At 50.3% G+C, this 13,688-nt stretch overlaps 1 protein-coding gene across 1 annotated transcript; it reads right to left on the bottom strand.

Moving 5' to 3' along the window:
• Positions 1-2,318: 2,318 nt before the first annotated feature.
• On the bottom strand, positions 2,319-13,628 carry COQ4 (coenzyme Q4). Its single transcript, XM_030293335.1, has 7 exons — positions 13,305-13,628; positions 13,022-13,153; positions 11,512-11,608; positions 10,890-10,992; positions 5,407-5,536; positions 4,800-4,893; positions 2,319-4,263 (listed from the first exon to the last, which is right to left on the bottom strand). The coding sequence occupies exons 1-7, from the start codon at positions 13,372-13,374 to the stop codon at positions 4,092-4,094; spliced, it is 798 nt and encodes a 265-aa protein (XP_030149195.1). The 5' UTR covers positions 13,375-13,628; the 3' UTR covers positions 2,319-4,091.
• Positions 13,629-13,688: the final 60 nt, after the last annotated feature.

The raw sequence follows: 13,688 nt of genomic DNA, 5'->3' as shown, positions 1-13,688 counted from the left end.
GTCCCACCTGTGAGGCATTGGGCAAATCACCTCTTCTCACGGAGCCTCGGTCTCTCATTTTCTTTTTTAGATTTTAGTAAAAACATTTTTTAAGTGTTTATTTATCTTTGAGAGAGAGAGAGTGTGTGTGTGTGTGATCTGGAGAAGAGGCAGAGAAAAGGAGACACAGAATCCAAAGAAGGTTCTGGGTTCTGAGCTGCCAGCACAGAGCCTGACACAGGGTTTGAACTCACAAACCACGAGATCATGACCTGAGCCGAAGTCGGATGCCTAACCAACTGAGCCACCCGGGCACCCCTTTAGATTTTATTTTTAAACAATCTCTACACCCAACATGGGGCTCAAACCTACAACCCTGAGATCAAGAGTCCCATCCTCTACCGACTGAGCCAGCCAGGTGCCCCCTCAGTGTCCTCATTTATAAAATGGGAATACAGTCATCATGGTCCCTGCCTCCTAGGGGTGGGTAAGGACTCAAGGAAATGGCGCATGTCAAGCTCTCAGCATAGGGCGGGCATGTTGGAGGCCCTTAGCTGCTGTAACCACTCAACTCCCAAGAGGGCGGGCGGATGCAGCTATTTCAATCATTGCAGGACCCCCAGCGTTTGGCCAACACTTAGAAGGCATTTGTGAAATAGCTGGAGACCAGGTGGCTTGTGCATCGGGACACATGGATAGGGGAGGACCTTGTGGTGGGAAATGTGATTGGAAGGCCTTTGTGTGCTGGGCTGAGGAGTTTATCTTGGGGGCAGTAAAGAGCCATTGAGGGTTAGGAGGGTAGGAGCTGGGTGCCGTTATTTGTGGGACAGGCTGAGTTTAGGCTGACCTCACAGTGGGCTCCTTTCCACTGACATGGCCCCTGTCTGCCCTGCGTTAGAGAACGAACATCAGCACTTAAACTTCCAGACTTTTCAGGTAAGAGTTAGGACTTGAAGGCAATAAAGGTCCGGAGGGGACTACAGTGGTTTGGCCCCGGAACACAGCGGATGCTCACCTTGTAGATGCTTGGTTGCATTTGGCATCAGGACCTTTGGACTACGTAAGTCCGCCCACCCTGGGTGTGTGCAGAGTAAATGCCTCTGGCTTCGTTGTGTATGTGGTGACTTCAGAGGTCTTGAGGGATCTTCCTGGGACATGACCGCTTCCATTTCCTAAATGTTTACTATGTGCTAACACTACACATGCATAACGGCCCTGTTGTGGGATGGGTGTATACTCTCCCCGTTTTATAGGTAGGGAGCCAAAGGCTCAAAGGGGTGACAGGCTGCTGCAAGGGTGCAGTGCTGGTCAGTGGCAGGGCCATGTCTGTCTGTCCTCAGAGCCTGTGCCCCCAAACATGGCTCTGAAGCCAGCTACATATGGCTTTTTATCAGGCAGAGGGAAAGGGAGCTTTCCCTGAGCTGCCAGAAGGGGACTCAAGACCTGTCTGTTGCAAAACAAGTTCCGTCACAGCCCAGATGTGTGACTTGAGGACGCTCCCTGGACCTGAGACCCGTGGTCTTCACTGTGAAGTGAGGTGGTTGTGGGGACCGAATGTAGTTTTGCACATGCAGGGCTTAGCATCCATGCTTTCCACTATGAAGCAGCAAGCCCTTACCCTGTGCCAAGCACTGTTCCCAGTGGTGAAGGGAAAGAACAAGGTCCCTGCTCCCATGGCACAGACAGAGAACTTGTAAATAAATGAACAAATAAGGGGCCCCTGGGTGACTCAGTTGGTTAAGTGTCCAACTTTGGCTCAGGTCATAATCTCACAGTTTGTGAGTTCAAGCCCCGCATGGAGCTTGCTGCTGTCAGCACAGAGCCCACTTTGGATCCTCTGTCCCTCTTCCTTCTCTCTGCCCCTCCCTTGCTCTCAAAAACAAAACAAAACAAAACAAAAACAAAAACACAAAAAAAACAAAAAAAACCCACGTTAAAAAATGACATCTTTTCAGAGTGGTTAAGTGCCGGGAAGAAAAGGTGACATAGTGTGGCAAGGGGGAGGGAACCTCTTCAAATGGGTGGTCAGGGAAGGCTTCTCTGAAGAGGTGACATTTGAGCACAAATGTGAATGACAAGTAGTTGGCCATGTAATGACTAGGGGACAGGATGCTATTCCCAAAGGTAGGAAGAAGGGGTGCCTGGGTGGCTCAGTCGGTTAGGTGTCCGACTTCGGCTCAGGTCGTGATCGCATGGTTCCTGAGTTTGAGCCCCACGTCGGGCTGTCAGCACACAGCCCGTTTCAGATTCTGTGTCCTACCCACCCCCCCGCCCCTCCCCTGCTACCACTGTCTCTCAAAATAAATAAACTTAAAAAAAAAAAAACAAACAACAACAAACAGAAGGCCAACATAGTTTATTGAGATGAAGAGTGGAAGTTTCTAGGTAGAAGCTGGCAGAGCCTTATGGGCTGTGGTAAGAACTCAGTAAGTGGTAGCTGTTGCCAGTGTATAACTTATTTCCAATCGTGAGTTGGTGCCACCCTAAGATCTGGAGACCAGACTTCATTCCCAGCTAATTGTGACAGCCAGTGCCCATCTCTTGAATGCTGTAAAGGCCCAGGCCATTCAGGCACCAGGTGGCTGGAGCAGGTGAACTCCCCAGTTGGGCAGAGAAGCCCATCTGTGAGTCAGGCCTTTCTCCCCCTAACTTGGCACTGTTGACTTTTACTGACCTGGGGGTAAGGGGTGCCTGGACCCTGGAAAGCCACGGAACCATGCTGGGTCTGGAAAGATGGCCCAAGCTGCAAAGAAGGATTAGATATAGAAAGCTCACCCTAATCCTCTCCTCTTTCTGCAGAAATTCAAAGAGCTCAGGACAAGGCTTCCCTCTTGGAAAAGGCCACTGTTCCGAGGTAGGCCTCCAGCCTCCCAGCTCTATCAGCGGGAGCCCTGGACTGGGACTCAGTCGGCACAAGGAAGGCTGAGGCGCTGGTGTGGCAATGTGGGGCCGGTTTTGGAGAGGCCCGTGGTTCCAGACCCAGCTCTGCTCCTACTGCCTCATTAGTAAAATGCAAGCAATAGTATGGCCTTTCTCTTTGGGTTGTTGGGAGGCATCAGTGCAATAATGCATCTCAATTGCTAACGCACAGAGTACAGCTGTAAATAAACTGTAACCCTTATTACCAATAGGGAAACTGAGGCATAGGAAACCCAACCAAGGAGGACACGTGGCCTGTGTTCTAGTTATTTCGGGCAATTCCTTGCCCATCTCTGGGCCTCGGTTGTCCTATCCACACAAAGGGGAGCTGGCTCCCCAAAACTCTCAGTGTTTCTCGTTCTAAAACCCAAAACAGGGTCACTCACTCTTCCAGTGATCCTTTCAACCTGCCTGTCCCCAACTCCTTGGCCCTGACCCAGGGAAAATGTCTGGGTGCCATTCCAAAATGAATCAGCAGCCTCAGAGCTGCCTCCTCACCTGTGATCACAATGAGGATAATTGCCTTCTGTCCCCGGGCCCTTTCTCTGAAGCCCTCTTCTGAGTGTCACCTCACGAAATCCCCACAGTGACCCTAGGAAGTGGGTGCTGTTTTCATTCCTCTTTTACTGATGATGAAATGGGCTGACAGGGGGGCCAAGTTCCTCTGCCGGAAAATGATGGAGGAATTGGGAATCTGAGTCCCAGTCTGTCTGACTTTAGACCAAAGGAAACAGGACAAGTAGCTGAAGTTCAGGCTGAAGGGAATGTCTGCCCTTGGTGCTCAAAGGTCCAAGGCTGCTAGAGGAAGAGGCAGATAGTTGGCCTGATGGCAGGCTTTATTCAGACAGCAGACTCACCTGCTCCTTTTCAGGCCTTTGTACCTGGGTATAGCCCTCACTGCTGGAGGAAATCCAGCCTGGCCCTCAAAAAACCCTGGATGGCAAAGAGCAGTCCAGAACAGGGGCAGTGGACCTGAGACATCCCGCCCCCACCAGCCTGGATGACTGATTCCCACTCACACATGGTTCTCTTTGGGCAACTCCTGGCTCCCTCCTGGGTGGCCCTCAAGCCACCCAGCAGCGGTTGTAACAAATTATGACAAATGATGTCCAAGGGTCAGTGTTCAAAGGAACAAAGGTATGGCCAAAGAGTCTTCTGCCCCCAGGGGTTGAGGGTGGGCAGTACCTCAGGGCCTAGGCCAGGGCCCTGACAAGCATCGGGGGGTCTGTGATGCCCAGCTCCTCCCGTAGAGCCCTCAGGGGCTGCTCCCAGCGCCGCTCGTAGTACAGGTTGAAGACACACGGGGCTCTGCGCCCATTCTGAACTGCCCACGGGATCAGCTCCGAAACCAGCACCTGCAGGCCCCTGTGGGGCAGCAGAGGAAAAAGAAGACATAAGATCCCCAGGGCCAGGCACACTATGTGCCCAGAAGCTGATGCACATTTTCTCAGTTAACCCTCACAAACACCTTGAAAAGAAGGTAGTTATTATCTTCATTAGCAGATGAGGAAACAGAAACTCAGTGAGGCAAAATCTTGTGCCCAAAGCTACATATTTTGAATATGCTGAAGCCCAGATTTAAAGCAGGGGCTACCTAACTCTGGAAACTAACCCTGGATTTGCTACTCCTTCCCACCAGCCCCACCCTCGCAAGTCCATTGCTCTGACCCAACACTGAGGCCTGGCCCCAAAGCCCCTAGAGAGTCCTGTGAAACACCCAAACTTCATTCGTTGCCTTGGAGATCCTATGCCAGACCGGTTTCACCTTTTTGCCCCATTCCTTCTACCCTGGCTTCCTAGAGAACTCTGGGGCTGTCCAGGAAGGTGATATGCTCGTCCCATTTCCTGGAGCCCTGGCTCCTCTGAGTTCTCCCCCAACCCCTTGCCACTTGAGAACTTACTGGGTATGGAGTCGGATCGGTCCAAAGAGAGCACCCAGGATGCACATGGGCAGGCCGGTCTGGACAGCCTCAAACCACTTCACCACGATCTCCCCTGGGGGGCAGGGCGAGGAATGGGGTGGGAGGTGAGAAGGGCCCAGGAGGAGAGGCCACGGTGCTCGTGGCGGAGCAGAGCAAAGCACTGGCTCCTCTTTAATCTCTACCAGGTTAGCTGTGCCCAGTCCTGGTTCCCACTGGGCTTTGGAGCACTTGGCTTGGGTGCAGGAAAGGGCCTGGGGAAGAGCAGAAGAAGATAAGGGCTGGAAAGGAAGCTTGGGGTCGGTGTGCAGAGGACTCTAAAAGCCAGGGTGAGAAGTCCAGGGTGGTTCCTCCAGGCCTCAGGGAGTTGCAGAGGGTTTTAGAGCAGGGAGCCCGGGTCAGCTTAGGAATCGTACAGGCAGTGGTTCACACACACGCCCAAGATGTTCAGAAAGCAGGAAAACGAGGCACTGAGCTGGCTAACTGGTGGGTGACAGACCCAGGTGGCCAGGCTGGCTGGAACCTCCCACCTCACTCCACCCCACCCCGCCCATCGCCACTCTCAAGGCAACTGGGGGGGAGCACTCACCAAGCATGTTGGTGGGCATCCCCAGCAGGGTGTGGAGCATGTCGTGTACCTCCCGGTACCGTTGGATCACATATGCTAGTTCCTCATCGTCCACGAATCGGGTGGGTGCTCGGGTGTCTGGGGAGACCCTCTGACAACAATGACCCTCCCCTGTATCTCTTCCCAACTGTCCCCAAGGCCTAACTGGCCAACCTCTCTTTGACTGTGAACCATTCCCACCAACTTCATACCCACCAAAAATCTCTGAGGACTGTTTCTTTTCTTAAAAAAAAAAAAATAAATAAATAAATAAATAAATTTTTTTAAACGTTTATTTACTTTTGAGTGCGAGCCAGGAAGGGGCAGGGAGAGAGAGGGAGACACAGAATCTAAAAGAGGCTCCAGGCTCTGAGCTGTCAGCATAAAGCCCGATGCGGGGCTCGAACTCATGAACTGTGAGATCATGACCTGAGCTGAAGTTAGATGCTTAACCGACTGAGCCACCCAAGCGCTCCCTCTGAGGACAGTTTCTGTCCATACCTGCCAACAGGGGAGTCTGCAGGCAGGGGATATAGTGGCACTGACACCCCCATGGCCTACCCCAACTCACACAGAATGTCTCAGCCTGTTGGAATTTATGGCAAAGAAGCTCCATGGGGTAGGAGGAAGTGGTAGTTGTTTAAGCGGATAGAGTTCCAGGTAAAAGTCCTGGAGGTTTCACAACAACGCGAATATATTTAACACTACTAACTCTCCACTTAGAAACGGTTAAGATGACAACTTTTTTTTTTTTTTTAATGTTTTATTTTTGAGACACAGAGAAACAGAGCATGAACGGGCGAGGGTCAGAGAGAGAGGGAGACACAGAATCCGAAGCAGGCTCCAGGCTCTAAGCTGTCAGCACAGAGACCGACACGGGGCTCAAACTCACAGACCGTGATATCATGACCTGAGCCGAACTTGGAAGCTCAACTAACTGAGCCACCCAGGCGCCTGTTTTTTTTGTTTTGTTTTTTTTAAGTAAACTCTACCCCCAACATGGGGCCCGAACTCCTGACCCTGAGATCAAGAATCACATGTTCTTCTGACTCAGCCAGCCAGGCTCCCCTGAGATAGCAACTCTCATGTTATTTCACCTTATGTTAGGTTTAAACCACAATTAGAAATAAAATAGGAAAAGAAGAAGCTTCCAAGACCCCTGATCCTGTTTTTAAAAAAAAGATTTTTTCAAGTAATCTCTATACCCAATACGGGGCTTGAATTTACAACCCTGAGATCAAGAGTTGCACACTCTGCTGACTGAACCAGCCAGGTGTCCTGGCCCTGATCCTTCACATAAGCTGCTCCCAGCCTAGGGTACTCTCCCCCTAAACCCTCAGTTTCACCTTGACAATTTCTATCTGTCCTTTATGACTCGCCTTACGTGTTCCTGCTGCAGGGAGGCTGTCTATGACCTTTGACCGATCAGGTCCACGTTATGGTCTCCTGCAGCATCCTGTATCTTGTATTGTGACATAGTGAGTCTGCCCTTCTTCTAAACCTGGACTTTCCAGTACAGCAGCCACTTACCACATGTGGCCACCAAGCCTTGAAATGTGCCGTAGTGTGTATAAAATACCCACTGAGTTTTGAAGACTTGGCATGAAGAGAGCAATGTAAAATCTCACTAATTTAGAAATATTGATTACATGCTGAAATAATATTTTAGGTCCATTAGGCTAAATATACGGTAATATGCTATTAAAGTTAATTCCACTTGTTTCTTTCTGCTTTCACTGAAGTGGCTAACAGCAAGTTTAAAGCCTCCTATTGGCTTGCGGTCTCTTTCTGTGAACGGTGCGGTAGCAGCCTTTCAGCTGCAGAGGGCTACCAGCTGATTTGCTCGCTGTTGTATCGCCAGGGCCTGGGTGAATCAACGTCTCACGAGTACGTGAGTAAAAGGTCAGCTCCAGGCAATTTTCTGACCCCAGGTAGGGATGACAACTGTCCTCTTCTTACCCACCCACCTCCTCAGTCCTCAGCAGCACCCATGCAGAACGGGAACAGTGTGGTGTTCCTGTCCTCAAAGCATGGTGTCAGCCTGTCCAGAGGCCAAAGGATTTGATGTCTTCGTTGCTTTTGGGGTTGCTGGCTGAGTGCCTTGGTCCGCATCTGTGACCTCATTGGGTCCTGGGTCCTAATCTCTTCTTCTTTTTTTTTTTTTTTAATTTTTTTTTTTAATGTTTATTCATTTTTGAGAGACAGAGCTCAAGAAGGGGTAGGGCAGAGAGAGAGGGAGACACAGAATCCAAAGCAGGCTCCAGGCTCTGAGCTGTCAGCACAGCCCTGACACGGGGCTTGAACTCACGAACCATGAGATCACGGCCTGAGCCGAAGTCAGCCGCTTAACTGACTGAACCACCCAGGTGCCCCACTTCTTCTTTTTTTAATGTTTTACTTATTTTTTAGAGTGCAAGAGGAGGAGGGGCAGAGAGAGGGACAGGATCCGAAGCGGGCTCTGCACTGACAGCAGTGAGCCCAGTGTGGGGCCTGAACTCACGAGCTGCAAGATCATGACCTGAGCTGAAGTTGGATACTTAACCAACTGAGCCACCCAGGTCCCCCTCCTAATTTCTTCTACATGCCGTGTGAAGCTGAAGGCGATCACGGTGACAACAACTATATTTATCAAGTATCTACTATGTGCCAGCACTGTATGAAGTCCTTTACATATATCATCACACTGCACCCTCATGATCATCTGGCGGTAGATATTGTTATGAGCCTCAGAGACAGATAAGAAAAATGGGCTCAGAGAAGTTAAGTAACTTCCCGAAGATTACACAGCTAATCAAGTGGCTGGAACAAAGTCTGTTGGATTCCAAAGCCAGTAGCCTTAACATCCATTATTTATAAACCATGTTAAGTGCCCTGGCAGTTAAACATTAGGTTCCCTTACCTTAGATAAGTGATATGAGGTTCAGAGAGGTCAAATGATTTGCTCAGGGCCATAAAGCTGGGAAGAGAGGTATGATCCTAACTTAGGCTGCTCTTAACTCCAGAGCCCATGCTCAAAATCTTGACACCACAAGATGACCATACCCTCTACCAATGTCAGCCTCAGGGAGGGTAGCCTCACCTTGAACTTTGATATAAATCTCTGCTGGGACAAAGGTATTCCTTCTCATTCCGTGGGCTGCTGGTGTCAGTGCTCTACAAGTGTCACAATCTCTAGGGCTGTTATCACAACTAGGGCTGAGACTGGGCAGGGTGCCCAGGGAGGCCCTGGCAGTCCCATCCCCTCCACAGCAACAAGATGAAAGGCAGTCCCTCCCTGGGTGGCACTTGGGGAAGGCTACCCTGGTGGGTTTCCCACTGATGAAAGAACTTGCTTCCTGGTGAAATCTGAGCAGATGGTAGAAAATGGGGCAGGGGCAAGTGTCAGGAGAGTATGGGGAACAGACTATTTTCTCAGGGACGATGATCTTCTAGAGTAGTAGGTTCTCAACTGCCCACCAGGGGATATTTGCAATGTCTGGAGACACTGGTGGTTGTCATAACTTAATGGGGTGCTACTGGCATCTACGCGTAGAGGCCAGGGAGGCTGTTCAACATCCTCAAATGCACAGGGCAGCCCCTACAAAGAATTAAGTGGGCCCAAAAGTCTGTAGTGCCAAGGTTCAGAAGCCTAGTTCTAGAGCAACCTGGAGGGCCATTTGACAGAGGTGCTTTGATGGGATGTGTGTATTTTGGGAGGGAGGGGTTGAGACAGGGAAGGTGGCCTAGCTGTATCCTAAGGCCCTTTTATAAATCAGGCCATGGGGCACCTAGGTGGCTCAGTTGGTCGAGCATTAGTCTCTTGGTTTTGGCTCAGGTTGTGATCTCACGGTTTGTGGGATCGAGCCCCACGTTGGGATTCTCTCTCTCCCTCTCTCTCCACCCCTCCCCCACTCACTCTCGTGTTCTCAAGATAAACATTAAAAAAAAAAAAACAAAACAGATCAGGTCATGTTACTACCCTAGTTGAAACCCTCCATGTCTTCCCATTGCTCCCATTATAAAATACAGACTTCTTCCCATGGCTGGCAGGGTCTGAGCTGTCACCCACCGGCTGCCCCCCCCCCCCCGACTCCTATGTGGCCGCCTTGGTCAGTTTTCCTGTTCTGAAATACACAAGGCCTTGCCCTTGCCAGGCCCTCTGCTCCTCCTCCTCTTCCGAGTCTCCTCAGAGGGGCCTCCTGTGACCTCCCCATCAGACATGGGCCTCCGACCCCGCCTCGTCGTCCTCCATCATGCTGACTGTTGTTCTCACCATCTGCGAGAATGGAAGCTCCACAACAGCAGGCTCTTTGCCAGTTTCGCTCTCTGTGTCTCAACTACTGAGAACAGTATTGGACATTCTAAGTAGTCAATAACTATTTGACCTGAATTTTTACACAATTTTTTTTCTCTTATTGCTTTACTGTTTGCTTCTCCAAACCAGAATATTAGTATCTCAAGAGCAGGACTTTGTTTAGTTCACCATTATATCTCCAGCACCCGTAACCATGGATGGCGCAGGGCAGATTCTGAACAAATGAGTGAGTTCCTCAGTAGCTGGGACTCTCCCCACCAGCTCCTTTCCTCCTTGCCTGGGGCAGAGTGTGTCACGACTTGTCATACCCTATCTCTAGAACTGGGGGGACACAGTACAGCAGTTGAGAGCATGATCTGGGAATGCCTGGATGGTTCAGTTGGTAGAGCATGTGACTTTTTTTTTTTATTTTTTTTTTTAAATTTTTTTTTTTTTTTTCAACGTTTATTTATTTTTGGGACTGAGAGAGACAGAGCATGAACGGGGGAGGGGCAGAGAGAGAGGGAGACACAGAATTGGAAACAGGCTCCAGGCTCTGAGCCATCAGCCCAGAGCCTGACGCGGGGCTCGAACTCACGGACCGCGAGATTGTGACCTGGCTGAAGTCGGAAGCTTAACCGACTGCGCCACCCAGGCGCCCCTCGAGCATGTGACTTTTGATCTCAGGGTTGTGAGTTTGAGCCCCACAATGGGTGTAGAGATTACTTAAAATGTAAAAAAAAAAAAAAAAAAAAAAAAAAAAAAAAAAAGGTGTGATCTAAGTATGAATACTGCCTCCATTTATACTGGCTATATGAAATCATCAAGTTGCTTAAGTGCTCTGAGTCTCAGTTTCTTCATCTATTAAAGGGGATAATAATAGGACATACCTGACAAGGCTGCTGGGAGGGTTCAGCAAGACCAGGTATGAGCCTGGCACCTGACATTCAATAAGAGAGTTTGGTTTTGTTTTGTTTTAGTAAGACACTACTAAATACTGGCCAGTATTATCCCTTGGAGTTCCTGGCCCATTTGCCTGTCCCATAGAAAATGACAAAGCCTTGGCACAAGGGACAAAAAGCACACCTGCCCGTGGTGGCCACTCAGGACTCCTTCTTCCTCAGGATGTCACTCCCATGCCCTTCTCTGCCCTTCCTGGTGATTGTCAAATGCACAGAAGCTGGAAACTCACATTCACGTCTAGGAAACGGAGATACTCTTGGCCAAGTGAGCCCTCAGGCAGACTATGGAGCTTGTCCAGGTCAAGGGTGGACAGTAAGATCCGCGGACGCTCCCTGCAAGGCAGAAGGCAGGACTTAGGTATTAGAAGCGCATCAGCAAAGGCAGGTGAGAGATCCAGTTAGAGCAAGGGTGTGAGAAGTGAAAGGGCAGAGAGCAATAATGGGGCCACAAATCCTACTGCAGGACGATGGCAGGTGCTGAGGAGATTATGACAAGCTAAGGCCACAGTCTCTGCTTATAGGGGCACAATCTCGGGGGCATGTCTCAGATGTAATCAGGGTACTCACAAAGGGCACTGCAGGGCTGGGGGGTTATAGCTAGCCTGTTAGGAGAGCTTAGGGAAGGCAGAGGGCTCTGTGGCTGGAACTGGGCTGAGGCCACTACACTGCACTACCCACGGGTCATCACAGTGTTATGTGAATGGCGCCCATGGAGTTGGGCAGTGCCCAGCCTGGGCAGACATCCATGGCCAGTGCATCAAGAAGACCTCCCCAGAGGAACACAATGTGACCTCAGAGAGATCAGGATCCCCAGAGAATTTCCTCAATCCCCCAAGCAGAGTTGGGACCTACTGTAGGATCTGGGCACCCTCTGGATCCCTCTTCATTTGGTCCCTGAGGACCTTCAGGGCATGGAGTCCTGTGGTCTCCCCTAGAACCGCGACCATGTCTAAAAGAAAAGAAATGGGGACAAATGTAGGACATGATCTTAGGTAAGTTACCAGACCTGATCTGAGCCTGTCTCCTACAGAATAAACTGAAATACAATCTATCTCTTAGGTACAAGGATTTGTTAAATATTTAGCAAATCTCCTTGCACACAGTAAGTGCAAAATACATGTACCTATAATTATTACCATTGTTACTAATCTAATGGGTTGAGAAGGCTCTGGTTAGCACAGTGCTCTAAAGAGTTTACAAATCACTTTTACACCCATTAGTACAACAGAATATCATGCCTCCATTGATAGGTGCAAGCTTTGGCATCAGAGTGCTAGGTTTGGGTTCAGCTGCAATCTCACTATTTAGGTTAACTTGTGCAAACTGCTTCCAAGCCTCAGGGTCCTAATTTATGAAATGTGGAGAATACCTTTCTTATAGGGTTAACGTGAGAAATCAAGAACACCGTGTACATAGAACACTTACTTACTGCAGTAAACAACCTGAATAAAAGCTCGGTGAGCAGTTAGCATCATCATTTAAAAAAAAATTTTTTTTAATGTTTATTTTTGACAGAGAGAGAGTGAGAGACAGAGCATGAGGTGGGGAGGGGCAGAGAGAGGGAGACACAGAATCTGAAGCAGGCTCCAGGCTCTGAGCCATCAGTACAGAGCCCGACGCGGGGCTCAAACTCATGGACCGTGCGATCACGACCTGAGCCGAAGTCAGACACTCAACCGACTGAGCCACCCAGGTGCCCCAGCATTATCATTTTTATTAGTAGGAGTAATAGTACTTTCCAGAATACTAAGAATCCTGAGAGGGAGGATAAAAGTACTGTAGAACCCCAATATGTTTACATCCAGCAAACACTGGGCATTTGTTGTGTCAAGGCACAATCTAAAATACTGCTGAGGGGTGCCTGGGTGGCTCAGCCCGTTGAGGTATGATTCTTGATCTCTGGGTCGTGAGTTCGAGTCCCATGTTAGGCATAGAGATTACTTAAAAAATGCTGCTGATACAGTGGAATAGGGCAGTCATGGTCTCTGACCTCATAAAGTTTAATTTTTAGTGGGCTGTTACAATTTGACGCATGTTATTATAACAAACAAATCATCTATTTAGTGGAGAGGTTCTCAATGTGGCTGGATAACTGAATCTTCCGGGAAGCAGTTTATTTAAAAACGCAGGCCCTTCTCTCCCCTCTCTTCCCTTCCCTTCCCCAGGCTTGGCCGGTCCAGACTGAGGTCAGGGTGGGACCCGGGCATCTGCATTTTTGTGAACCTTGCGGGTGATGATGGGGTGCAGCCAGGTTTGGGTACCCCGGCCTAGTTTATTCTCCAGTTACCCCCTATGAGACGGGTAGAGAGAGGTCGGCACCTGCCCAGGCTTCCCAGGCAAGGGCGTGCGCGGGCAGCCTTACCGTGGCGGTACGGGTCGTAGAGGGCCATTCCGGCCGAGCCCGCGGCCAGCAGAACCTTCTGCAGCAGGGAGGTGGGGATGTGCTCAGGGTAGAGCTGGCCGGCGCCATGGCGCGCGCCTCGGAGCAGCACGTCTACAGGCAAAAAAAAAAAAAAAAAAAAAAAAAAAAGAAAAGAAAGGAAAGAAAGGAAAGAAAGAAAGAAAGAAAGAAAGAAGAAAGAAAAAAAGCGCCGCGGTCAGAGGAGCCGGGCGCCCCAGGCCTCCCTCTCGCCTCCGCCACTTACCTGCAGCCGGCCCCCGGTGCCCGGGGGGCGGGCGGAGAGGGCGCAGGGCAGCTCGCAGCAGGGTCGCCATGGCAGCGGGCACCCGCGAGCAGGGCCGGGTGGAAGCCGCAAGCCTTTCCGGGCGCGGAGCGCTCTGAAGGGCGTTTGGAGGGAAAAAATCGTAGTACGGCCAGCAAAGGGTCCTATCGCTAAGTATCCGAAGAAAACCCTGACGGCCTGTCCGCTACCTACGTCCACTAAAGCAAAACTCTCCCCATGTCGCCTCACTCCCAGAAAGCTTTCCCACGTGAGCCCCGCTGGCACGGACTTCAGCGCCGGCCCCTACTTCCCTCCCCACCGCGCGTTTTCCCCGAGGCCAATAAGAACGAACCTCTTCCGGCTGCG

This window comes from Lynx canadensis, chromosome D4 (genome assembly GCF_007474595.2).
Source record: "Lynx canadensis isolate LIC74 chromosome D4, mLynCan4.pri.v2, whole genome shotgun sequence".
In the NCBI taxonomy this organism is placed as follows: Eukaryota; Metazoa; Chordata; class Mammalia; order Carnivora; family Felidae; genus Lynx; species Lynx canadensis.
Note: the sequence above shows the minus strand (reverse complement) of the source record. Positions and strands in the feature narration are given on the sequence as shown.

What these genes read in the sequence shown, in the direction of transcription:
- COQ4 (XM_030293335.1), bottom strand. Translation starts at nt 13,374, where the DNA reads ATGGCGACCCTGCTGCGAGCTGCCCTGCGCCCTCTCCGCCCGCCCCCC. An exon ending in GAGGGTGCCCAGATCCTACA is followed by an intron (nt 10,993 to 11,511) that starts GTAGGTCCCAAC and finishes TCTGCCTTGCAG; the next exon opens with GGAGCGTCCGCGGATCTTAC. An exon ending in TCCGTTTCCTAGACGTGAAT is followed by an intron (nt 5,537 to 10,889) that starts GTGAGTTTCCAG and finishes CATTGTTGTCAG; the next exon opens with AGGGTCTCCCCAGACACCCG.